This window comes from Budorcas taxicolor, chromosome 3, assembly GCF_023091745.1.
Source record: "Budorcas taxicolor isolate Tak-1 chromosome 3, Takin1.1, whole genome shotgun sequence".
In the NCBI taxonomy this organism is placed as follows: domain Eukaryota; kingdom Metazoa; phylum Chordata; class Mammalia; order Artiodactyla; family Bovidae; genus Budorcas; species Budorcas taxicolor.
The window spans coordinates 78,594,402-78,618,766 of record NC_068912.1 but is presented as its reverse complement, the minus strand read 5'-3'; the positions used below and the strand labels follow the sequence as shown (position 1 = coordinate 78,618,766).

General features: G+C 39.4%; 1 protein-coding gene across 1 annotated transcript in view; it reads left to right on the top strand.

Annotated features, from left to right (window-relative positions):
• The window catches only part of SGIP1 (SH3GL interacting endocytic adaptor 1), a 177,474-nt gene that overhangs the window by 109,036 nt on the left and 44,073 nt on the right, over positions 1–24,365 (top strand). Inside the window, exons 16-19 of the mRNA XM_052638056.1 lie at positions 3,431–3,558; positions 4,521–4,647; positions 9,681–9,746; positions 10,687–10,746. Of these exons, the coding sequence (XP_052494016.1) occupies positions 3,431–3,558; positions 4,521–4,647; positions 9,681–9,746; positions 10,687–10,746 (381 nt within the window). The remainder of the gene's footprint in view (positions 1–3,430; positions 3,559–4,520; positions 4,648–9,680; positions 9,747–10,686; positions 10,747–24,365) is intronic.

The window sequence follows — 24,365 nt, the reverse complement described above, 5'->3', positions numbered from 1 at the left end:
GAAGCTCAAAGGCAGGACTTGGCCACAGCTATAGATCAATAAATAGCAAAGTCAAGATCTGTCTGACCTCAGATTTGTTGGATTCCAGTGATTACTTCCCCCCAGCTGACCCCCAACCCCACAACACACACCACCCCCCACCCCCTCCACCCCCCCACCCCCGCCAACACACACACACAAACAAAAAGAAATGAAAGTTGGAGCCATTGTTTTATGGTCCTCAGGAGTTACCAAAGAAACTATGATGGGATTTCAGGTTGAAAGCAGCAGATGGATCGAGAGCATGTCAGTGGTTGCCAACTTTTTGAATTCACTAATTCAAAGAATGTACATGTGATATTTAAAGCTAAACAATGTTGTCCAATTAGTTTCTAGCATTGTCTTGGGGATAAACACTGCTTGAAGGGAAAATGAAAGTAGAACTGAAGATTGAAGAATAAGGGTAGAGATGTGCAAATAACCCTCTTTACTCTGTCAGTGCAAAATAATTGTGTAACCTCACAACATCGTGTGAGGCCTCAGTTCAGTTATGAAATACTCCTTAGGCCCAAACTACCCTCTGCCGTCAAGCAGGGCTTTTTAAAACCCCCTTGGTGTTGTCCAACTGCATAACAAATCAATGAAATCAATTCAGTAAAGAAAAAGTAAGTTAAACAGGGTACTCCAAAAGGAAAACAGCGCCAGTTAACTAGCCATGTTTTTCTTTGCTTTTAGTTGTATCTGTATCAAAAGCACAAATTTTACCATCATCAACAACTGCCTTCCATTTGTGTAGTATTTTATGATTTGGTAATAGTTAAATAAGCATTTTCCATTTCGATTGTTGCAACTGCCTTGTCAGGTAGAAACATGTCCTATATTTTAAAACATGAAGCTGAGGTTCAGAGAAGTCAAGATCTTATAGTTGATAGGAGGCGGGCAGAGCCAGAGCTCAGGTCATCTGACTTTTCTTCAGTTTCTTCAGCATTTCGTACTGCCTCCATGATAACTTGTTTCCACTTTTCCAAGAATTACTGAAACTGGATTTTTAAATTTCCCTTTTGGAACTTGTAGGAAAAGGATAAGCAGCTGACCTTTTCCTGGGACTGACCCAGAAGACCATTTCTTGGAAATAGACCCTGGATAGACATTTTGACCCAACACGCATGACATGGTTTTCCAGCAAAATAGAACCCCCAAAACAGTTCCATAAAACTTCCAGACAAAAACTTTGCTGTGCAAACATTTATTTCCCATCTCTTTGCTGTCACTTCTGGAAACATCCTAGGTGTAAAGAAAACTTTGTCGCAGGACCTGTCAAAATATCCCCTATTCTTTTATTCAAGAGAAGATCATCAAAATACTAAGGATATTTATATTGAGAGAAAAGTGCAGTCAGCCCATGGAAAAAGAAGACCAGGCTTTGTGCAAAATGTGGGGCTAAGGTCCACCTATAGCTATAAGATACTGAATTTAAAAACTCAGACTTTGTAGTTAAATAGGCCATTTGAACTATATGACATTGATCAAGTTATTGAATATCTCTGAGCCTTACTTTCCACTGAGATAGTAGAAGTATTTTCCTTCACAGCTTATTGTGGGGATGAAATAAGATAATGCACGTAAAATGTGTAGCATAGCCAGCGTAACTGGCCCAACAAAATAAAAAGTGAGAATACAGTTAAGAGTTGGTAGTGGTAAATAGGAAATATTGGTAGGGATGGGTGGTAATTAGTATGGTTTCACACTAATGTAATTACACTTACAATAAACCACACAGATAAACACAACAAACTCCAGATTTCAAACTGCTTTAAACAGAGGAACAAGGCTTTCACCCCCAAGGACTCTCCTAAGTTGGAAGCAGATCCTGAGATGATGAGTTTTGATGGTTAAAGTTTCTTGAAAATCTGAAAATTCAAAGATTCAAATTTCGAAGTTCCTTGAAAATCTGAAAATCTGGAGATGGAGGTGCTGGTCTAGGATTCTCCAGAGAGCAGAGTTTTGTGGTGTGTTGGAGGGGAGGTGGTGGGGAGGGGGAGACATTTTCTTTGGGCAGAATTTCTTGGAATTTTCTTGGAGTATTTTGCTACCTGTGCTTCTAACCAATGTGAAAAAGCCTCAGGAGTAGTTGGAACTTCTCTGACTGAACAAGAGCCATTTGGAATATTGATTTGACTTTCTTAAGATTGTGAGCCAGGTAGCTTTCCCATATATCCCAGACATATGCCTGAAGATAGGCAAACCCCTAAGTCTAGAGACCCCTCTGGTGTGCTCATCAGCGTGCATGCCGACCTCTGTGCGTCCTCTGTGTTTCACATGTTTGTCATTGACAGCCAGAAAAGTAAATCCAACAGACTCTTAAAAATCATCACAAAAATCATCGCAGGCAACCTCTGCACAGACAGGCTCTTAAGCAGCCTCCTTTAAACACCAAAATCCTCTAAACCCAATGTGTTTCTGTTCAGATTCCACACACAAAGTATGCTCACAATAGCTAATGTACTTTCTTATATTTTGTTCTTTGCTTACCATCAAGGGTTTGCTTACATTTATGAAGTTACTACTCATATCAGAAGGCTAATTCTCTTCTACATGTTTTATAGATATATAAAGGTATTTATATACATGACACATATTTATATATATATAGATACACACATACTCACACACACACATTCTCACACACACACACTCACACACACACACTCACACACACACACTCACACACACACTCACACACACACACACATACGGACTTTCCAGGTGGCACTTAGTAGTAAAGAACTCGCCTGCCAGTGCAGGAGGCAAAAGAGACGTGGGTTCGATCCCTGGGTCAGGAAGATACCCTGGAAGAGGGCATGGCCACCCACTCAAGTATTCTTGCCTGGAGAATCCCCTGGGCAGAGGAGCCTGGTGGGCTACAGTCCATAGGGTCGCAAAGAGTCGAACGCGACTGAAGCGACTTAGCACACATGCACACATATATACATATAATGTGAAAAATCTTTTTTCTTCAAGCTCTAACCTCTGTTTTCATCTTGGACATAAATTCTGAATATGTAAAGATCAAGAAAACGTATCATAAGTTTCATGTGTATCATGATCAGAATGAAAGCTACCCACTCACCCAGCCAAAAGAGTATTAAGTATATCTGTCACAGGGAGTTATAAAAGGATTTACCTTTCACTGGGTGTCACATGACAACAAAAGGCAATGAGCTTCAGCTTCAGCCATCAACCATAGTTCAACTGAGTGATTTTTTTTCTTTATTGAAAAAAAAAAGAAACCCAAACCCCATGAGCTACAGTGTTGACTGTATTAACTGCTGAGGTGAAGAAAGTGTTGGTGATTAACATTTTACTGTGGGAATGGAAAGGTGGATCAAGTGGTAACAGCACTTTGGCCACCTGCGTCTCTAGCCTTTTCTCATACCAGTTTGTTTTCCAGGTGCATCATCCCCTGCTCGGCCAGCCACCCCCTTGGTTCCTTGCAGCAGCACGACCCCACCTCCACCTCCTCCCCGGCCTCCGTCTCGGCCAAAGCTACCTCCAGGGAAGCCTGGAGTTGGAGATGTGGTATGTTCCCTTCTGCCCTGTCCCGCTCAGAAGCATACAGTGGGAATGACAAACAGAGTCCAAATGCCTGAACATGGGTCATCTCAACTCCAGGTCTAAGCTTTACAGCATCTGTACCAATGGCCCTGATGGGTGAAATCTGAAAGTCACTGCAATCAGAGAGTGTATTTCAATTGCCCTCAAATCTCCACCATCATTCAAGCCATGGCCTAAAGTAGTAGGAACAGGATCGTGGGGTCTTCAGTTCTTCCCCAGTGGGTTTGATGAAAATTAAGATAATAATACTCAATTGTCCTAAATCCTTTAGAATGGAAGGTGTTTCCTTTCACCGTATTTTTCTGATTTTGAAAGACTCCTAGAGAGGATAAGTCCAGATTTCTGACCCCAGACTACAGAGAAGTTATTGGTGGTATACACACTGGGAGAATATAAAGGAGAGTGGTGGCTCAATGAATTTTTTTGGAAGTTTTACATCATGTTTTAAGGTGAGGGGTGGAAAACATTCTGTGTGAACAATTAAGAGACTCTGGCAGAGGTAAATTTCTTTGGAATTCACACACAGGAGTCACAGGGTAATAATGATGTCCCTGACATCTGGTTTAGCCAGCACACTACAGTATTTTGTGTTCAGATATCTTTCAGTAGGTATAAGCTCTCACTTTATACTACTTACTTAGTCCCTAAGGGCATGTGAGTTCACCATCCTGAAACATCACTGACCACATCCCAGATCTCGGCTTCTCTTAATGTGATATATCTGTCGAGTGTAGCCCATTATAGATTATGTTTCCTCTGGCTCCATCCACAAGCTCTTGTACAGATACAATCAATTTCAATGAAAAAAATGGTACCACCCATCCTCTTTTAAGAGCCTGAGTTGTCATATCTGGAGCTGGGAGATGTTAAAATATGAAAGGAAGACCTGTGAATCTAACTTTCCATTTCTTTTCTTCTCCCTGCAGCCCCGACCTTTCAGCCCTCCCATCCATTCTTCCAGCCCTCCTCCGATAGCACCCCTAGCCCGGGCTGAAAGCACTTCTTCAATATCATCTACCAATTCCTTGAGTGCGGCCACCACTCCCACAGTTGGTAAAAATTATCTCCTCTCTTTTAATCCATTTGTGGTTTTGACTGGCTATTTTTTTATGATCTGAAAACCCTAACACCCTATGTTTCTGGTCAAAATTGTTTTGCTGTGTGTTTTGCTACTATCATCTGACTCTTCTTTTAAAAGCACCTTCTCAGCAAAGAAGGCAAATGCTTTAACTAAGCAAATAAGCAAGTACAAGAATGTGGAATTCTCTTATTCTCTCTCCATACAGATGTATTCATAAAGGTAAAGAAATCATCAAATAAGATCTTGTAATTTAGATATTATTTAGATATCTTTGAGAGGAGAATGTTTATTTAAATTCCAACCATGTAACCCATCAGAAATAACAAAATTTAGAACTTTTCTTTTCTTGAAGCTTTCATTTCTTCATCACCTTGATTCTGCTTATGTTGACAGATGGTATAAACATGAGCATTGTGGGACTTGAGAAAATGTTTTGACATTTTTTCTAGTGCTTTTCAGTGATGTGTGGTCAATTTTCCCCAAGAAATAAGTCATTGCTGGCATTTTCAGTAAATGCCTTTGTGCCTCTTTCCTTATGGTGTGATGAAAGTGAAGAGTTGAGAATGACTGCTCAGCTGGATGGTTTTCCCAGGTTTAAATGCCTCATTTTGCCTGGAGCATCTTCCCTCTTCCCAAGGCTGGTCTCTGTCTACCCGCCTTCCTCAGCTCCTGCTGCTTTTCTCATGTTTGCATGGTGTCTCTGACCTCGACCTTTCCATTCCGTTTTTGCCCCTTGTCTTCCTTTATTGTCTGAATGCCCTCCAAGTCTCCCATATTAAGTCTCCCATATTATAAACCAGCTGGCCCATGCTGCATTGCTTGGGAGGATCATTAACCAACGCTGAATAAATTCCTGCTGCTACTTGCCAAAGAAGAGCATGCTACAGAGTTGTCCATGTGAGAAGTACTTTGATCAAAGCCTGAAGCTCTTCTGGAGAAGAAATCCCTCTTTTCCCAGGGAAATAAGTTACAATGTGCCTCTTAGGCCCCTAAAGAGAATTTCAACCCAATCACCTGCTTCATATTTTTAATCGGACCATCCCCATAGAATTCTTCAAATTTGGTGAAAATACAGTCTGCTATCCAATTTTGTATGATTCATTAACAGACAGATATTTAACATGATTTATATAGTCAAGTCTATTCTTTATTTGCATCATCAGTTGGGGTAATTCAGGGCTTCCTATTTTTAGATGCCTATTAGCTAGTTTCCTTCTGGGTTTTGTTGTCGTTACTGTTTTGTTTTTTCTGTGACTTCCAACCTTACTTTTGAGCTCTCTTTAATGCTCTTGATCACCACAGCCATTTTCCTCACTCCTGCTCTGTTGGTTTTCTGTTGTTTCTGCCTCAAGGTCATTTGTTCCACTCACTCCCTGTGATTTTCCTGGTTGTTCAGAGAGAAAAGTAACAATAATAAATTGTCATTCAGACAGTAGACCTTAAGTGACCTCAGTTGACTGTCTAACCTATTCCTTCAATTCACTGAGATTCACAGAGAAAATGGCACACAGAGCATTTGACCTGTGGCCATGTTTTGTATCATGTGTTTTTATGCTCTCTGCTGCAGAAGCCTTAAAACCTGGCCAGTGACTGTGATCCTCAGCACAGCTAGTATATATTCTTTCAAGATGAGCCATACAGGGGCTAAAAACAGAAAGAAAGAAAGAAAGAAAAAAGACCACCTAAGAGGCTAGTCGCATTGCTTCATTGCTGAGAAGCATTCTGATTTAATCTCTTCAGCTCTGTTATTTATATTTGGTTTTCATCTTCCTCGATCTCTTCTTCTTTATTTCCTGTGGCTGTGGGTCACCTGACAGCCACTTCTCTCTGAAGTAAATGTGTTGTCAGTGACCACCCAGCAGCACCTTGTGTAATGTTTATCTCTCTTTGAAGAGATTGTACTTTGGCTGTTCAGCACCAAGGGGATGACTGTTCATGACCTGACTTGGTAGGTCAACTTAAGAAAGTCAGATGGCTTGGGAGAGATGGAGAATTTCAGCAGCAAATTCTTGACTTCAGTGCCTCAACATTTCTCTCCCTCCACCATGATACTTTCTTGACATTTCTATGACACTTGTGTCAAAACAGGGACAAGTGTGGCAAAAACTGGATACTTATTATTTGTACTTGCTTAGTACAAAGTTTAATATAATTCGAGGACTAAATTTTTAAAGGCATGTCTGATCTTCCCACAATTCATCTAAGAATACGCCCCTAGAAAGACATTGGACATAAAATTTTTTCATGAGACCTATGATTATAAATTAGTAAAACTGATGCCACACCTGAAAATAAGACTATCTATTTTCTATTCATTTTCTATTTTGAATGTGGATAAGTCACATTCAAATAAAGAAGTGTTCCTTTGTAACTGTACTTCACTGAACTTAGGATACCTTCAATTAGAAGCTGCGCTATTATTTTATATATGACTGAGAAAGGGAGGGGAAGCTGCCAGATGAGTTAAGGTGCAATACTTTCTTATCATACTGATTTTAACATCCATCCTAATTTCAGAGAGGTTAAAAAGTCCACATATTAGCATGAGTGAAATACAATAAACCCCTTTTGTACTGAAAAAAAAGCTCACAGGATCTTCACTATTTGAAATGGTAGGGAGGGAAAGTCTGGTTAAAATTATGTGAATAAAGAAAATATTTAAAGTTATTCTAAGAACCAGACTCTTAGACATTTAGAGATAGAGATAACCAAGGAGTTATCTCTAATTGTAAATATCCAATTTATTATTTGCTTCTTATTTCTATGTGTGACAGTCATTTTTTAGATGTTTGCAAAACCTTCCTTTGCAATCTACCCCAATGCAAAATATAACGATAAAAACAATTTGTCTTCATTCTTAAATTCATTATTAATTATGTTTCTTCAACTGTTCTTTATACATTTTTAATTACATCTTTAACATCCCAGGAATCAGTAATGAATGAAAAGTAATCCTTTACGGGCATCAGATGGACTTTGATGCTTCCTTTGGTATAGAACTTGGAGCAAAAGTGATTTGTATTCAATACAGAAATATTAACCATAGAATCTGAAACTTAAAACATTTCCTCTAAGCTTTTGTCTCTCCAGGCGGGGTGGAAATTCTGACTTAAATAAGCCTTTTAAAAAATATATCTCTGTTAACATCAATTATTCTGCACAAAAGGAAAGACCCTTAGAGACAGGTATTCTTGATCCCAATTTTAAATTCCCACACTTAATTTTAGTATTTTTCCCCTCTTTTTTTTTTGGAAAAGCCTGTCTCCAATACTGGCTTCCCCATCTCAGATCAATTGGAGGCAGTTCCCCTGGTTAGTTCTTAACAAAATTTTTCTTCTTTACTTAATCTGATTGTTGCCCTTATTTAAATCAAGCACAGAGCTATCCAACCACCCATTTTTTAAATTCTAAAAAAATTTAGAAATTTTTTTCTAAGTCCTCAATGTCCATGACCATAATGAAAAAAACGAGAAGCATGCTGTTCAACCTTTAAAAACTATTCTTTTGTAACTTCAGCTCAAAGAAAAAGATGGCAGTCTTGGAGTCTCCTCATTTTAAGGAGATTGTAAATAAAACATCAGTTTTTCAAAAGAAAGGAATATTCTCTACCACTCCTCACTAGTAGGTAGGAAAAGGCACTGTTACAGGCAGCTACTGGCAGTGTAATCTTTTTGTGTCCTATTTTCTAGGGGTATTATGGGGTGTCCTTCTTAGTGCCACTTCCTGTTCCTCTACTGTAGATATTATAGAAGTTGCATTCACTTATTCTAGCTGCCAAGGAAGTCACATGTGTACTAAAAACTGATTGACAGGGACTTCCCTGACAGTCCAGTGGTTAAGAATCTGTTTACACTGCAGGGGGCACAGGTTCCCTCTCTGGTCAGGGAACTAAGACATTGCATGCCATTTGGCGTGGTCAAAAATAAAGAAATAAATAACATGGAGAAATAGCATCATCTTAGTATTTTAAAACAGCTGATTGACAGGTGCTAGTTCAGAGCCTTAAGAACTGACAAAGTACTTTTCCTGCCTTTTTCACTAAGCCTAAGAGCCAAGCTAGTAGAATATTTTCTAAGAAGCGTAGTTTATGAAGTAATTGTACTACCCTCATCTATTTCCTCATCTTATACTTCTCTACATTGTAGGAAAGATTCTCCCTTACTTGTCTTGGTACAGAATTTATTCAATTTTCTGTTAAAGTTATAATAATATCCTTCAGATCTGTGGCACTGATGGATCTAAATCGCATAGAGTAAAACTTAAGTTATCTGCATTTGTTTGTTGGTAAGGAGGGAGACCATGTACATACATTCAGAATGCTTGGAGTTCATAGCAACTATTGTGACCAGTTTAATACAGAGACATTTGGCCATGATCAGTACCATAGCCAAAGATGGAATTACAATAATGCTGTTCAAGACTAACAACCCATAAGGACCAAGGACAGGTGCAAAGGCAAATTGAAGTTGGATATTGATGAAGTTGAAATGAGAGACTTCATTCAGGGACCTCAGATTCATACTGTTGCTTTTTTGTGATCTCATTAAAAGCCTCCTCTTTCCCCATGGGGAGGCAGGTGCATGCTGGGTGATCCCATTGAGCTGCCAGCACTCTGTCAGGAGGTTCTGTTGATGGATATATGTCCAGTCACTTGAGAATTGTGTCTGAGTGAAATAGACTTGCACAAGTCAATTATTAATGACAGTGCCTTTAACAACTCCCTGAAAAGGTGGGGGTGTGATTTCTTCCATGGAGTTGACTTCAGCAAATTCACAGATGCTAAAATCTGGCATTTAAAAAATTTCCATTTCTGCTCTTAGACTCATCATGAAATAAACACATCACTTTTTTATACTCTGTCCATAATCCCAGTGTCTTGGGTTTTGTTTCCTTTTTTCATTAAAATCACTCCTGTGTTTTGATCAGTAAAGTGCATTGCTTGATTTCATTTGAGATTTGTATTTGTGTTTTTATTTTCGTTCCTTTATATTTCTTTGGTTCAAAGTGTCAGAAGATGATGTTTTTTATGACAAACTGCCCTCGTTTGAAAGGCGCTGTGAAACGCCTGCAGGTATGGTGCTAGCTGAGTGATCTTTAGATATCTAGACTTTAAAAATCCAAGCCATTATGCCATCTGAATGCTAAACTTCATGGACATGCTGCTCACTTCATGAGTGTCCGGTGCCTCTCAGATGCACTGTCTACTTACTGTTCATCGTGAAACTCATGCCACCGAAATGTTTTTTTCAAAGTGAACATATTATAAAGCAGTAGGTTGCATGACAGTTTCTCAGTGAAAAGGTTCAAAAAAGGGGAGAGGCTATTGCTTTGTGAACTAACAAAGGGAGGGATAATTTAACTGCTCAGAATTACATATCCAGCGATGGCTTTTTTATTGAAAACGTAGTAGAGCACCATTAGTAATCTTGTTTTTCCTATGGTACATAGGTAAAGGGTGTTTTGTGTCTGGTTGCCTAAAGTGATTCCAGGGAAGGGAATGGAAGATATATGGCGTCTTCCATGAACTTTCAATTGATATGCAATGCTGTTGTCATTGAAAACCTCAGCTAAGTTTTATGTAACCCGTAACTCCTAGTTTCTTTTTTAAAGCATAGAAGGGGATGACAGTGAAGATGAAATAAACACAGCAATTGCTGAGTGACAGTTTTCCCAAACTAGTGCAGTTAAAATATGCTGACGCCCCTGCATGGCCAGGAAGACTTCTGCTCTGTGCGCATCAGCACCAAGTACCAAGCTGCCAGCAACACGTGCCTATCCCTTTAGGCCTACATAGCTTTGCTTTTGCTTTCTATTTCCCAAACTAAAAAAAAAAAAACAAAAACAAAAAAAACATAGTTTGCCAGCCCTCCCTTTTCCCTGCACGCTAATAGCATGCAGTGCCTCCGCCCTCCCCTTAGTGAGATTAATGACCTGCTCTGTAACTCATAATGTGTCCTTCTCTCTCCCTCTCCTTAACCTTTCCCATCCCGCTTCAACTCCTGGCCATACAGAGAATGAACAGCCTTCCCTCGTTTGGTTTGACAGAGGAAAGTTTTATTTGACTTTTGAAGGTAAGTAGTACATAGCATACCAGATTCTAATTTTCCCTCCCCTCATGCTTTTCCCCATTCGCATTTTTAAAAATTCCCAGTTTTCTTCAAAAGACCTGGTCTCACTTTCTATATAAAAATGCTATGGCTACTTAGAAAATATTAAATACTAAAGAAAATACTCCATGAATTTGGTTTGTATGAGATCTCCAATTTTTCGTATTAAAAAATTAAAGCTAATTTGCAGTTACTATTGGTTACTTAATTAACTGAAATAAATTGAAAAAAAAAACAACACCTTTTTTGGGCAAGGAACTTAACTCTGTCAACCAGGGCTCTTTCCTAACTCTTTTGCAAGTGCAATGAAACAAATATAAGGACATTTTTGGTTGGAACTGGCATTTAGTTTTGTTTTGGATAATTAATATTTCAGGTACAACATCCATTATTGTAAAATGTAAATATATTCTTATGACAAGGAATGCTGCATGGGAGATCATAAAAATGAAGAAAAGAAAAAATATTTTCATAAGTTCTATTTACAGCTTCTGATATGGAAATTGTAACTGGAATGACTAGTAAACTGGGCAACTACCACTGGACTTGCCATTTTAGAAGATGAAGGAAAATAAACATAAGTGTAAAGTCAGTTATCTAACCTCAGTGTTGGATAATTTGTTATTTCTGCATTAAAGATTAGCATTCTTCTGTCTTATATTTAAATTCTAAATCATTTTAACAGGCCAAGCATTTGATAAAATGACCCATTTAAACTAATGGTATAGGAAAAATTAAGTAAGTGAACTTAACAAATGGACTCTCTTATACATATTTATCACTTAAGCCTTCTACTTTCTACAATTTTAAATAGCTAAGTTTATCTTGGGATAAAAAGTTGGCAGACAACATTTTTACTCAAGAATTGATTCTAAATATGGTCTTTGTATTTCATGATAACAAAAAGAACTTCTCTAAGTTAAGTGTGTGTTTTAGCACAATTTAAAATATTAGAATGACTGGCACAAATTCTCAAATAGTTTGTGTGGTGTGACATTTTTCTCTTAACAGTGACTTTTCTTTGCAAGATGGTCCCTTTAGCTTGGAGTGGCTTTGCTAGTAGCAGGAAATATTGTCTGATTCAAAGCTTCCCAAATACTGATGTCTCTCCTGGCTCAGGCAGAGAACAGGTGGATAGACAATCTTAGAGAGGGATGAATATTTTCCACATGATGTTGGAAGCCTTCATTGCCTCGGGTCATTAATTTTGTAATAACCAAGATGCAAAATCTACAAACTTATGACCTTCTAAACTTTCTCTTCAAATTAGATGAGTAAAAGTGCCCAGGTGCCTTTTTACTGATCAGCACATCTCACAGGAGACACTATGACAGAATAGGTTGATGATCTTGACATACTGCCAATACCTGCCTATATGAAGGCTCTTTCTCTGGTTCAGCTTGACTGCATTAAAGGTTGTAGTTTACCCTGTTTTAAACAGGAAATTAAGCCATGTGCTACTGGCAACCTTCAAGTAATGTCTGGGCTCCAAAAAAACTTTCATAGTTTTTTGTTGGTACAGTTTGTTATGGCTTTAGAGCATCTATTGGCTGGTTTGCTTTTATTTTGGTTAGGATTTCTTTAAACCAAAGAAATCCAAGAGATAGACTTTTTGTAAGATTCCAGTCTAAAGACAGCTTTCGATTGTTGGCTTGTTTTTAAAATATATCATCAATCAAACATAAGTATTAATAAGCATGTGGAATAACAAAGTGAACCACTTTTTTTTTCATTTTATGAAAAGAAAATATTTGTTAGTAGATCTTGGAGGTATCTAAAGTTGGTAGGTAACATTGCCATTCTAATTAGTAAAATCCAAATTCCTTAAACATTTCAATTTGAGACAAGAGAAGTCACACAAGGAAAGAGGTTGAACAGAAATTAATTGAAATCTCTAGCTCTGTGTTAGCTTTATCTTGGACTTTGCTCAAGGCTTGGAAGTATAAACAAGGTTTTCCAAGGGACTATAGGAGAGGTCATGTCATGAATATGTCCTACTCATCTATCAAGAAATGCTCATGCAAATTAAAGTACATTTCAATGAACTTTAAGGGAAGACTTAGGAGGACATCTTACCCCCTGAAACTAAAAATAACACAAGGGTGGCTATCTTTTAAGAATGGGAAAAGGCTTGTTTTCATGGTTTATGTAAATTAGCCTCAGGTAGTTTTAGCTAATGCAACCTGGAGTAGTTTTTTAAAATCTTCTGCTGTGTTGATAAAATGGCATAGAAACATGAATTGTTAAATTGCCTTAGAATAGTGCCCCTACTCAAATTTTAAACTACAAAAAGACACAGTCATTCAACATATTTGATTGAATAGCACTTCTAGTATATTCTTCTAGGGCACTCTGGCTTTACCCATATTTGTTATTATTAATGTTAATTATCATTATCTTCAATTCTTTATTTAGGGAAGAGGACCAGATTCCCAGGTCAAATATTCATTTGTTCTAAATAACTTTTAAGTTATTTGTTGGCATTTAAATAGTGTTTTATCATGTTCAAAACCTTAGCCTGTCATATCCATTGCTTTTTCTTACAGGCCTCTGGTCAGTGGGTTACCCAGTGAGTCTTTGAGCCACTTACCAACCAACTAACTAACTAACGAACTTTATGAACTTATTTGGAAATAACATGAGATGCTTCACACTTATAAATTTAACTTAACAAGAGAGATAGAAAAGTGTTAGACAATGCTTCTAACTCATAAGAGCTCCAAAGCTTGTCTTAATGGTTTAGTTTTAAACAATTTCACTGAAATTTCAACCTATTTAAGTTGAGCTTAAAAAAAAGGTAAAGGTTACATAAGGTAGTACCTGTTAAAATTCATTCATCCAGGAGTATATCCTACTGAAGCTATCAAGTCTTCTGAGATGAAAGGAAGGGAAAGACATTCCATAAAAAGTAGAAAATGTGACTTATTAGCTATTTGAATAATTCCCTAGAACATTCAGACATCAAAATGTTTCCAGAAATGTGCTGTCCCTCTCTTTGTTTAGCTTATTTGACTACAAAATCATCTTGTATCTGGTCATGAAAAACAACAACCTACAACCATGGATTCTTGTAACCTTGTTCTGAAGATTGCCTCTCTCCTCTGTGCATCCAGCCACTTGCACCCTCCTCTCTAGTCCACTCCTTCCTCTTGTTCACTGGTCTCACTCCCAACACACCCCCGGGAAAGTCACTTCACAACACCCTTGGCTGTACTCCCAGGCTCTTTGCCAAACTGGCCCACCTGTTGCCTTCACTGCATCCCCGCTCTCTCCAGGGGCCATCACTTCCCCTATAACACTCTCCACGGAAAGTTCATCAGTCTGCTGTAGGCTGCATGTGTTCTTCCAACTCTCCATTAAAACTTCCAACCCTCTCTCCCCATTATGAAAAGTAGCCATCTGCTCATTTCACCTTTTATTTATCACTGTTCAAACTGACCTACAGAGCATTTCCCCTGCATTCGTCTATAGGCTTAGGGACACTGGCAGCTCCCTTTTCACCCTCTTCTCTACCTCACTCCCTAGCTTCCTTTTGTCACATAGATTCGATGTGGGTGATCCATCAACATTCTCTCTCAAGGGCTTCTTCAACTTCAGTTCCAATAAACTTTCCCCCAACTCAGTAACCCACATGTCTGGCCGCATCTAAGAAATGGCCCCTACCGGAAAGTATCATTTCAGCTATTTCAGATCTAACAATTTGGCCCCCTTGTTGTAGTACAAGAACTGTACTAGGCATGATTCTTTCATTCAATTAGCTGAGTACTATTGTGTGCCAGCACTGTTCTAGGCACTCCCCTGCAGGGGGAACAAAACAGGAAAAATTCCGAGTCACTGCAGAGCTTATGTTTTAATGTGGAAAATCAAAAACAAGAAGATACGTAAAATATGTAGCGTGGAGACAGTAATAAGTTCTACAGAAAAGAAATAAAATAAGGAAAAAGAATGGAGCATATAGGGGTTGAAAATAATTAAAGAAGAGGAACTGAGGTAATAAAAATAATGAATAATAATAACTAATACCTGAGTCTTTACTACATGAAAAATACATTTCATCTAATATCTCATTTCATCTGCACAACTCATGGATGAAGAAATTCTGATTCAGATAACATATGTGAATTTTGAGAATCACTCAGCCAGGAAGAGGAAGAGTAGAGATTGAAAGCCAGGCTGCCTAGCTGGAGACCTGGCCTGGTGCTCTGCTTCGTGTCCATGACATCTCATTTAGCTTTTGCGACAGCCCCTTGAAATAGGTGATGCTGGTGGTGTCTCTAACTCTCCTAACCTTCCAGTTTCCCAGTCCCCTGACTACACATTATCTTTGACTTTGTTGAACCCTCTAGTCTTATGGCCACCCCACTCGCATTCAATCCACCAGCCAAACCTACATTCAAGTTTATTCGTATTAGACCCCATGGAGGAAAAGTATGTTTCTATACAATGGAAGATTCACTTTCCTCTTTGAAACTGTGTTGTCTATATGAAAAACTCAACTCTTTGACATCTTAACTTCTGACCTCCTTCAATGGGTTATTAAATATCCCTACTTAATAGTTGGTAATACATAATCTTAGTCATGGGCCACTCAAGTTTCTTCCCCCTAACATAGTAACCCTATAAGAAACAGGTCAAATTTTTCACAGATGACCAAACAGATATTAATTCATTCATCCTAGAGTCACTGGAGAAAGGAAACTTGAAAGGCATAAGCATTTTATGAGAAGGAGCCATTTTGCTAAATTCGCAATATTCTTCTAGTGGAAATTGTCCACTAATTGCCCCCACCCCACTGTTGCTCTGCTGGACTTAGTTGTGTCCGACTCTTTGTGACCCCATGGACTGTAGCCCGCCAGGCTCCTCTGTCCATGGGGATTCTCCAGGCAAAAATACTGGAGTGGGTTGCCATGCCCTCCTCCAGGGGATCTTCCCAACCCACGGATCGAACCCAGGTCTCTAGCATTGCAGGCGGGTTCTTTACCCTCTGAGCTACCAGGGAAGCACTGCCCCCCACCCCCCGACTGTAGGCCCTTCTCAATCAATAAAGTTACTGAGCACTCAACTCTACAAACACAGTGTTAAGTACAACCAAGTTGGGGAAAATTACAGAAACATAAGAAACAGTGATACAAGACTGTCTTCATTGAAAATATTAAAACTGCCCTCCCTAGCTATTTCAAATTTTTTAATGTAAACTACAGTGTGATTATGAAATGCAAAATCTTTTCTATTCACACTTGAAGGTCACAGAGAGTTTAAAAAAAAAATCCTAAACCTGTGAGGAAGATTTAAGTGGAGCAGAAACTATAAAATGTTCTACCAGGCAGGTCTGCTGATGGTTTCAGAATTCTCTTGACCTTGGGACTTCCCTGATGGTCCAGTAAGGCCCATTACTTCCAATGCAGGGGATGTGGGTTCAATCTCTGGTTGAGGATCTAAGATCTGACATGCTGCACAGCCAAAAAATAAATAAGTACCTAATGCTGGTTCCCTGGTGGTTCAGATGGTAAATAATCTGCCTGCAATGTGGGAGACCTAGGTTCAATCCCTGGGTCAGGAAGATCCCCTGAAGAAGGGGATGGCAACCCACTTCAATATTCTTGTCAGAGAATACCAGGGACAGAGGAGCCTGGTGGGCTACAGTCCATGGGATCACCAAGAGTTGGGCACGACTAATCGACTTTCACAATGCTAGTTCTGAGGCTCAAAAACAAAACTAGTAAGCTATTTTTTTCAAAAACGATTCACTTGACCTCTTCACAAGTAATTCAGTTCAGTTCAGTCGCTCAGTAATGTCAGACTCTTTGCAACCCCATGAATTGCAGCACGCCAGGCCTCCCTGTCCACAAGGAATTAGTAGTTCTGAAATTCTCTGGGGTTGACCAACATGCTGATATTTCCCTTAACTTCCTGTTCTTTGAGGCAGGTACCTTATATCATTTAAGTTTAGTGTACGACTGTCATGCTGGAGATAGACTAGAAAGTCAGTAAAAGAGAAGCCTCTTTCTTTATTCTTCTCACTCCTGATACCAAACATGTAGGGTGTTTCCCTTCACACTAAACAGTTGAGGCACTAACTATCTGGAGTCAGGCAGACCCCACAGGTTAAGGCTCAGCCCCACCAGCCTGTCCCCTCCCTTCACATACCAGTCACAAGTCTCAGGTCTGAACTTCTTATGGACCACCTATAAATTGAGTGTTCCCCATAACCATCTCCTGGGGTTCAATAATTTGCTAGGACAACTCACAGAACTAGGAAAGTGGTTTACTTTCTATTTCCTATTTATTCTAGAGGATACAATGCAGGTGCAGACAAATGAAAGAAATGATGAGGACAAAGTCTCAGAGAAGGGGCCATGGAGCTCTCATGGGTGTGTGCCCTTCCAGTACATTGATTTGTTCATCAACCCGGATGCTCTCCAAGCCTCATTGTTTCAGAGGTTTATTATGTAGGCATAGTTGTGTGAAACATTGACTGTTGGTGATTAAGTCAATGTCCAGGCTCTCTCCTCTCCCCAAGATTGGGAGACAGGACAGAAAGTTCCATTCCTCTAACCAGCCAGCCTCCATCCTCCAAGAGTCACCTCATTAGTAGAAACTCAAGTATGCTTGAAAGAGGCTTTTTTATGAATAACAACCCCCCACTCAACCCTTTCACTCAAGAAATCACAAGAGTTTGAGGAGCTCTGTGCCAGGAACTGGAACAAAGACCAAATATGTGTTTCTTACCATCATAGTCAGCAAAGTGCTCTCTGTTTTAGCCTTTGTGTCCAAGCCAAATGATGTGAATGGATTGCTAGAGATGACATGAATGTGCAAAATTCATATCAGAATTATATCCAATTAAATACCTGCAGGAAAGCTTAAGAGTAGTTAGCAGCTTCTATCTCAAGTCACCAAGCACAGGGTCCCTAGTTGGTGAAAAGATGATTTTATTTGGGTTCAGCATGTGCAGAGTACTGCAGCTGATACCAACACTGCTAATAAAATATCATGATGAGTCCTTACCAAGGAGAGCTAATTACTGCTAATTACGCCCTGCCATAAACTCATATAATCCATACAGCAACTGTGTGGGTTCATATTTTAAAATATTATTCACATTTTATTGATGAGTAATGAGAGGCACTGAAAATTTAGGTAACTTCCCCCAAATAACACAACTAGTCACTGGGTAAATCCATTCAAGGGGAGTTAGTATTATGTTATAAAACCAATACTGCTAACCACTGTAATGTTCAAATCTTCACTGTGCCACTGAAAAATACTGTGATCTTGGGAATTTAATGTCTCTGAGTTTCAGTTTTGTAATTTTTAAAGTGGAAGCTATAATACCCACCTAGCTGGATAATTAGGAAAATCAAGTAAGAGAGATTTTTGTTTGTTTGTTTTTTAACATACTGCACACTATGAAAGGCTTTTTGGTTTGGTTTTGTGTTTATTTAGACTTTATGTTTTAGAGCAGTTCTAAGTTAGCAGTAAAATTGAGGAGAAGGTATCGGGATTTCCAATTCACCCCCTGCCCCCACAAATGCACAACCTTCCTCACCCAAGTGGGACATTTGTTACAGTGGATGAACCTATACTGACACAGCGTAATCACCTAAAGTCCGTAGTGTACATTAGGGTTTACTCTCGGTATTGTGTATTCCACTGGTTTGGACAAATGTATCTTTAATTATGATATCCAGAGTTTTTTTCACTGCCCTAAAAACCCTCTGTGCTCTGTCCATTCATTCTTTCCCAGTGCCCCAACCCCTGGCAACCACTGATCTTTTTACTAGTTCCATAGTTATTCTTTTTCCAGAATGCCATAGTGTTGGAATCATATAGTGTGCAGCCTTTTTCAGATTGGCTTCTTTCACTTAATAATATGACTTTAATATTCCCTCATGTCTTTTTATGACTTCACTGCTCTGAAATGTTTTTATTTTTCATACTTTGAGTTTGCATTCAAACTGAATGAGGAGAATTAAGGCAAAGGGCCAAGAAAGTTCTGTGCTTTACATTCATTTGTTTCTTATTTCTGGCATTTTCCTGATCTCAAAAGTGACCGCTTGGGGCTCTGGGCGTGACTAAGGCCAGGAGTTTCCTTTCGTATTTCCATCAGACTCACTGTAATAAATGCCATAATAGAATTATAAAAATATGCTGCTGGAAATGTATAAATAATGGATAAACTTTTAACTGGGAAAAAATTGGGAAAGCTTCTTAGAGACACAGGGGCTTTGACCTGACTGACAGTAAGGGGCAAGGAGGACTTCAGATACAGAAGACTCTTGCAATTTAAAGAATGGTTTGAGCAAAGGTGTTAGGGAGAGTGAAATCCATGTTATTCTCAGGGATGATAGCCACGTTTCACCCAGGAATGACATCTATGTTACATTCAATAAACACTGGTAGGGGCCAGGCATGTTTTAAGAAATGATCTTGAAAAAGACTAACTAGAGCTCATATTCCAAAAGATTTTAAGTACTGAAAGAAGGGATTTGATTACAACCTTTACGCAAGGTGGAACCTTGAGAAATTTTTGAGGACGGTAGGATCATCTTTGATTTTAAGGATTAGAGGAATTTGAGGTTTTACTGAATAATTCAGGATAAGTAGTAAAGAACCGACAGTATTGTTTTCATCGAGATATTTGAAAAAAGCCATAGGGGTAGAAACACTGGACATCTAATTGGTTGTGCAGAGGGGCTTCCCAGGTGGTGCTCGTGGTAAAGAACCCGCCTGCCAATGCAGGAGATGTAAGAGATGCAGGTTTGATCCCTGGGTCAGGAAGATCCCCCAGTGAAGGGCATGGCAACCCACTTCAGTACTCTTGCCTGGAGAACCCCATGGATAGAGGAGCCTGGTGGGCTACAGTCCACAGGGTCACAAAGAGTCAGACACAACTGAAGCAACTGAGCACATATGCACAGGTTATGGGAAATAAGTGAATACTTCGATTCTGAGACACAGGGAGAAGGGTGCTGCTGTGAACCAGGAGAAAGGAGACTCTAAGAGCCCTGGATCTGGTCAGAAAGAATGAACTGCTTTCGAGACATCTCAGCTTTGAAGTCCTGCACACCATCCCTTGTATATGAGTCCGGGCTGTAGACAGACTGTGGAAATGTGGGAATTATTTTTGTTTGGAGATGAGGGCTGAATCCAGGGAGGGGAGGGCTCAGCCTTGGGACAAACCTGTATCGTAGGAGCCATATGGGAAAAAGAATGCCTTGGAATTTGCTCCGTTGTATCTTTTCTATAAAGTGAAGTTGCTCAATCGTGTCCAACTCTTTGTGACCCCATGGACTATAGCCTACCAGGTTCCTCCGTCCATGGGATTTTCCGGGCAAGAATACTGGAGTGGGTTGCCATTTCCCTTCTCTAGGCGATCTTCCCAGCCCAGGGATTGAACCCAGGTCTCCCACATTGTAGGCAGACGCTTTACCATCTGAGCCACCAGGGAAATCTTTCTCTAAATAGCCACACAAATATTAATATATAGCACAAAAATACATCCATTAAATATTATGCATTCAAAATTAATCATTAATATTTCTATAAATAGCCACACAAATATTAATGATTAATTTTGAATGCAGAATATTTAATGGATATATTTTTGTGCTATATATTAAGTACCTAGATCTTTTCCTGATCTGTTTTCTCTCAGTTGTTCAGGAAGCAAGGAGCATGGAAGAGGGCGCACCTAACTAGCTCACCTGGCTGCACCCTGAGTGTGACCTGACCATTAACCTAAGTAACAGGAAAATCGCAGATACCAAGCCTGGAAGGACCATATCATCTTCTTGAATGCCATTAGAGCAAATACAAGTTAACACAGATGTGACATACTGCCTCTTTTCGCTGGCTGTTACCTGTCCATGCCTTTTGTCCAATCTTCTCATCTGTCTTATCATCTTCTATCTTTTCCTCCCGACACACACACATGCACACTGAAAACTGAACATCATATGAGACTGAAGAAATTATTAATACTTGTCGTGTCCATCAAACAAAAAAGTAATAACTTGTATAAACTTTACAAATAACTGAGTAACAAATTTTACATTTCTTGGTTTATAAATAGAAATAAAATTAGGCTTTTTAATAGGACACCAGTTTTCTTTTTCCACGAAGTAGGAGCTCTTGCAAGAAAAATATGACAATCCCTGCCTATCCCCACAGTAAACTTATAGACATATAAATCATGTTCAAAAGGAGGAATTAGTTGCTTGTTATGATATAATAGAGTTTCTGAAATACTCCTCATAGTAGCTGCAGTGTGTCTAGACATGCTCATAGTTAATATTCTTTAGCAGGAATTAGGGCTATCTTCATATGTTTATATGGATGTGCACAAAATTAATTATGATGGATACATAGCAAAATGCTAAGGTTTACCATGCTTACTAATTCTACAACAGGTAGATACCTGATAGGATGGACAATGAACAAACCTGTAGAACATAGCCTTGATAATTGCTATAGGAACAAATATTGTTTTGGCTATATTTATTCAGTCAGCAAGTAATTACTGAGTCCCCACTGTGACCTCAGTTCTATGAAAGATACTGTGGTTTCAATCGAGAACAAGACACATCTCCACCTTCATGGAATGTAGAAGCCAGATATTAAGCAAGTTGTTAACAATAACATACATGGCGATGGTTATAATTCAGGAGTTACAGGGCTTTGGAGGCACCCAGAAGAAAGACAACCTGGCCTAGAAGCTAGGGAGAGTTTCCAGAGGAAGAAGAAGGCATGACTTTTTAGGCTACAAGGAGTCTGCTTTGAAGAAAGATAAAATGTTGCCAAGTTAGAGTTCTAATAAAAAATCTTATGTAACATGTAAATGTTAACCTAAAAGTGTATTGGGTATTATCCTAGATATTAAAGCTAGAATAAGAGTTCCTAGTTAATTTATATGGGTTTACTCTCAGTACACACACATGCATACACACACATATTTGTATAGATAGAGAAAATATGTGGAATACATATATACTTAGAAAGAGAGAATGTGTGTCTCTGTGTGCACACGCATTGGCTTTAGAATTAGCCTTCTGGGTCTAGTTTCAGCATAATGTGAAAAAGCTGGCTTAAAACTCAGCGTTCAAAACACTAAGCTTATGACATCCGGCCCCATCACTTCATGTCAAACAGAAGGGGAAAAAGTGGAAACCGTGACAGATTTTATTTTCTTGGACACCAAGATCACTGCAGATGATGACTGCAGCCATGAAATTAAAAGACACTTGCTTCTTGGAAGACAAGCTATGACCAATCTGCTGCTGCTGCTGCTGCTAAGTCGCTTCAGTTGTGTCTGACTCTGTTTGACCCCATAGACGGCAGCCCACCAGGCTCCCCAGTCCCTGGGATTCTCCAGGCAAGAACACTGGAGTGGGTTGCCATTTCCTTCTCCAATGCATGAAAGTGAAAAGTGAAAGTGAAGATGCTCAGTTGTGTCCAACTCTTAGCGACCCTGTGGACTGCGGCCTACCAGGCTCGTCCGTCCATGGGATTTTCCAGGCAAGAATACTGGAGTGGGGTGCCATTGCCTTCTCCGATGACCAACCTAGACAGCATATTAAAAAGCAGAGATATCACTTTGCACACAAAGATCCATATAATCAAAGCTCTGGTTTTTCCAGTAGTCATGTATGGATGTGAGATTCAGACTGTAAAGAAAGCTGAGTGCTGAAGAAATGATGCTTTCTAATTGTGGTGCTTGAGAAGATTCTTAAGAGTCTCTTGGACAGCAAGGAGATCAAACCGGTCAACCTTGAAGGAAATCAACCCTGAATATTCACTGGAAGGACTGATGCTGAAGCTGAAGCACCAATATTTTGGCCAGCTGGTGTGAAGAGCCAACTCAATGAAAAAATACCCTGATGCTGGGAAAGATTGAAGGCAGGAGTAGCAGGGGGCGACAGAGGATGAGATGGTTGGATAGCAGCACTGACTCAATGCACACGAGTTTGAACAAATTCCAGGAGACAGTGAAGGTCTGGGAAGCCTGGCACACTGCAGTCCATGGAACTGCAAAGAATCAGACACGACTTAGCAACTGAACAACAACAAATGATGTGACTTTAGGGAAGCTACTTAACCCAAGTCTTAGTTTCCTTCTCTGGCTATTTGGAATGGTAATGGTATTACTAGAAAATAGTAACATGTTTCATAGAGTTGTAGTGCTTGCAGTCAGGATTCAGTAGTCAAGTACAAGGTCAGTGCACACAAAGTGCTCAATAGTGATTAACTCTTAACACCCTTGTCCCATTTCCCACATCCCTGGTCTGTTTTGTTTGATTATTGCCTGCTTTGGAGAAGATCGGGTTGTTGCATTCTAGTTTTCTTCCACATAAAACATCTGGCAACCCCATCTACTGACAGTTGCTACATGGCCCTCCCACCCCTTTGTCAGCAGGGGCAATGAGCAGTCTTTTCTGCCCTGTGTGTGCTGCAGGAGAATGATTTGGAAGCAGAAAGCCTCCTCCCTGCTGTACACTCACCCCCCACCTCCACCAGCCTCCACCAGACCCCATCATTAAAGCTAACTTGCTGAGACTAATGACCTGCCTGCTGATACACTCCTTGGGGTGCTGTGTTCATTGCTGATGAGAGATGTTGGAAGAAAATCTGTTACCATCTCCTTTACAAAGAATTTGTAAATCAAGGCATTTCAGCAGATTTGACAGGTGGTGTCAACTTCCTAAGGAAAGAATGGAGAAGCTAACAATCACCAGAGGGATCTGTTTTTCCTTTGCATGGTGGAGCCTTCATTGTGCGATAGCTTTTTTAAAATTGAAGTATAGCTGACACACAATATTATTTAAGTTACAGGTGTGAAATATAATAATTCGCAATTTATAGTTATTATTAAACATTATCTATATTCCTCATGTTGTACAATATATCCTTGTAGCTTCTTTTACACATAATAGCTTGTGCGATAGCTTTTTACTGTGTGTCTTCTAAGAAGAGCTGTCCACAGATGGAAGCAGCCCATGCATTGTGCTCCTGACTCTGACTCCCCCAGACAGAGGAGGACCTCTGATTATCCACTTAAGTGAAAGCTGACACATGAATAAAAGAGGCATTGAAAGAAATGATTTCAGAACTCAGAAGAATCTCTCACTTCTAAGAACTTATATGTGTGTGTGTGTGTGTGTGTGTGTGTGTGTGTGGAATAAATATATTTCATCAATACCACATATACCCCTAACAGATTTAGTCAATTACTTGTGAAAGGCCTTTATAAGCTATATAGTACTATATACATGCAATCATTTATTAAAATAATAATTACCATTAAATAAATACTTAATATGTGCTAAGAATTTTGCATTCATTGCTTTATTTATTAAGTCAAAGATAGATTCGAGGACATTAAGATAAGTCATTGTGCTTAAGCTATTTTAACCTTTTTGTATCTTTGCGAGTTTGCAACCTGTATGTGGTAATAATTTCTGGTGTAACATACACTTCCAACAGACAGGAACCTTCATGGACTTCTGCTGCTGGATCTGCTGCTCTAAGTCACCAGGATATGTAGAAATATGGCCTTGGGGTTTCTTCTGCTGGCACACATTCAC